The sequence below is a fragment of the Passer montanus genome, unplaced genomic scaffold (genome assembly GCF_014805655.1).
Source record: "Passer montanus isolate IOZ18808 unplaced genomic scaffold, ASM1480565v1 scaffold1147, whole genome shotgun sequence".
NCBI lineage: Eukaryota > Metazoa > Chordata > Aves > Passeriformes > Passeridae > Passer > Passer montanus.
The window spans coordinates 5,416-6,325 of record NW_024358134.1 but is presented as its reverse complement, the minus strand read 5'-3'; the positions used below and the strand labels follow the sequence as shown (position 1 = coordinate 6,325).

At 52.5% G+C, this 910-nt stretch overlaps 1 protein-coding gene across 1 annotated transcript in view; it reads right to left on the bottom strand.

The window, feature by feature from the left end:
- Positions 1-6: 6 nt before the first annotated feature.
- Positions 7-910, bottom strand: part of LOC120496429 (prickle planar cell polarity protein 3-like) — a gene marked incomplete at both ends in the record, with an annotated part of 4,918 nt that continues 4,014 nt past the window's right edge. Inside the window, one exon of the mRNA XM_039696865.1 lies at positions 7-140. Within this exon, the coding sequence (XP_039552799.1) occupies positions 7-140 (134 nt within the window). The remainder of the gene's footprint in view (positions 141-910) is intronic.

The window sequence follows — 910 nt, the reverse complement described above, 5'->3', positions numbered from 1 at the left end:
ACCTGCTGGCAGACGGCCCCCACGCTGGTCAGGGGGAGGGGTCGGACACTCCCTTGGCCCAAATTTTCCCGTTTTCGGCGTTGGGCGAAAAGTTTAAATTCCCGACGCTCGACCTCGTCCAGGTCGTGGCAAAACTGGGGCTGGGGAGGGTGGGAGAGCCTCAAACCCCCGCAAAAATCCCAAAAATACCCCAAAAATACCCCGAAACTACCTAGGAACACCAAATCTACCCCAAAAATGCCCTTGAACAACCCAAACCATCCCAAAAATGCCCTTGAACAACCCAAACCACCCCAAAAATGCCCTTGAACAACCAAAAACCAGCCCAGAAATGCCCTCAAACAACCCAAATCCATTCCAAAAATGCTCTCCAGGAACCTAAATCCCAACCAGAAATGCCCTCGGACAACCCAAAATTGCCCCAAAAAACCCTTGAGCAACCCAAGCCACCCCAAAAAACCCTTGAACAACCCAAAACTGCCTCAAAAAACCCTTGAACAACCCAAAAACGCCCCAAAAACGCCCTCAAACAATGCACACCACCCCAAAAATGCTCCCCAAAAACGTCCTTAAACAACCTACACCGCCCCAAAAATGCCTTAAAACCACCCCAAACTGCCCCAAAAATGCCTTAAAACCACCCAAAACCGCCCCAAAAACGCCTTAGAACAATTCAAATCCACCCCAAAATACCCTCAAATAACCCAAACCACCCCAAAATACCCTCAAACAACCCAAATCACCCCAAAATACTCTCAAACAACCCAAATCACCCCAAAACCACCCTTGAGCAACCCAAATCCACCCCTGGGACCCTCCGGGACCTCCCGGATCCCCCAGAGCCCCGGGACCCCCAAAATCCCCGGGACCCCCTGGACCCCCCAGACCCCCTGGAGCCCCCTGAGCCCCC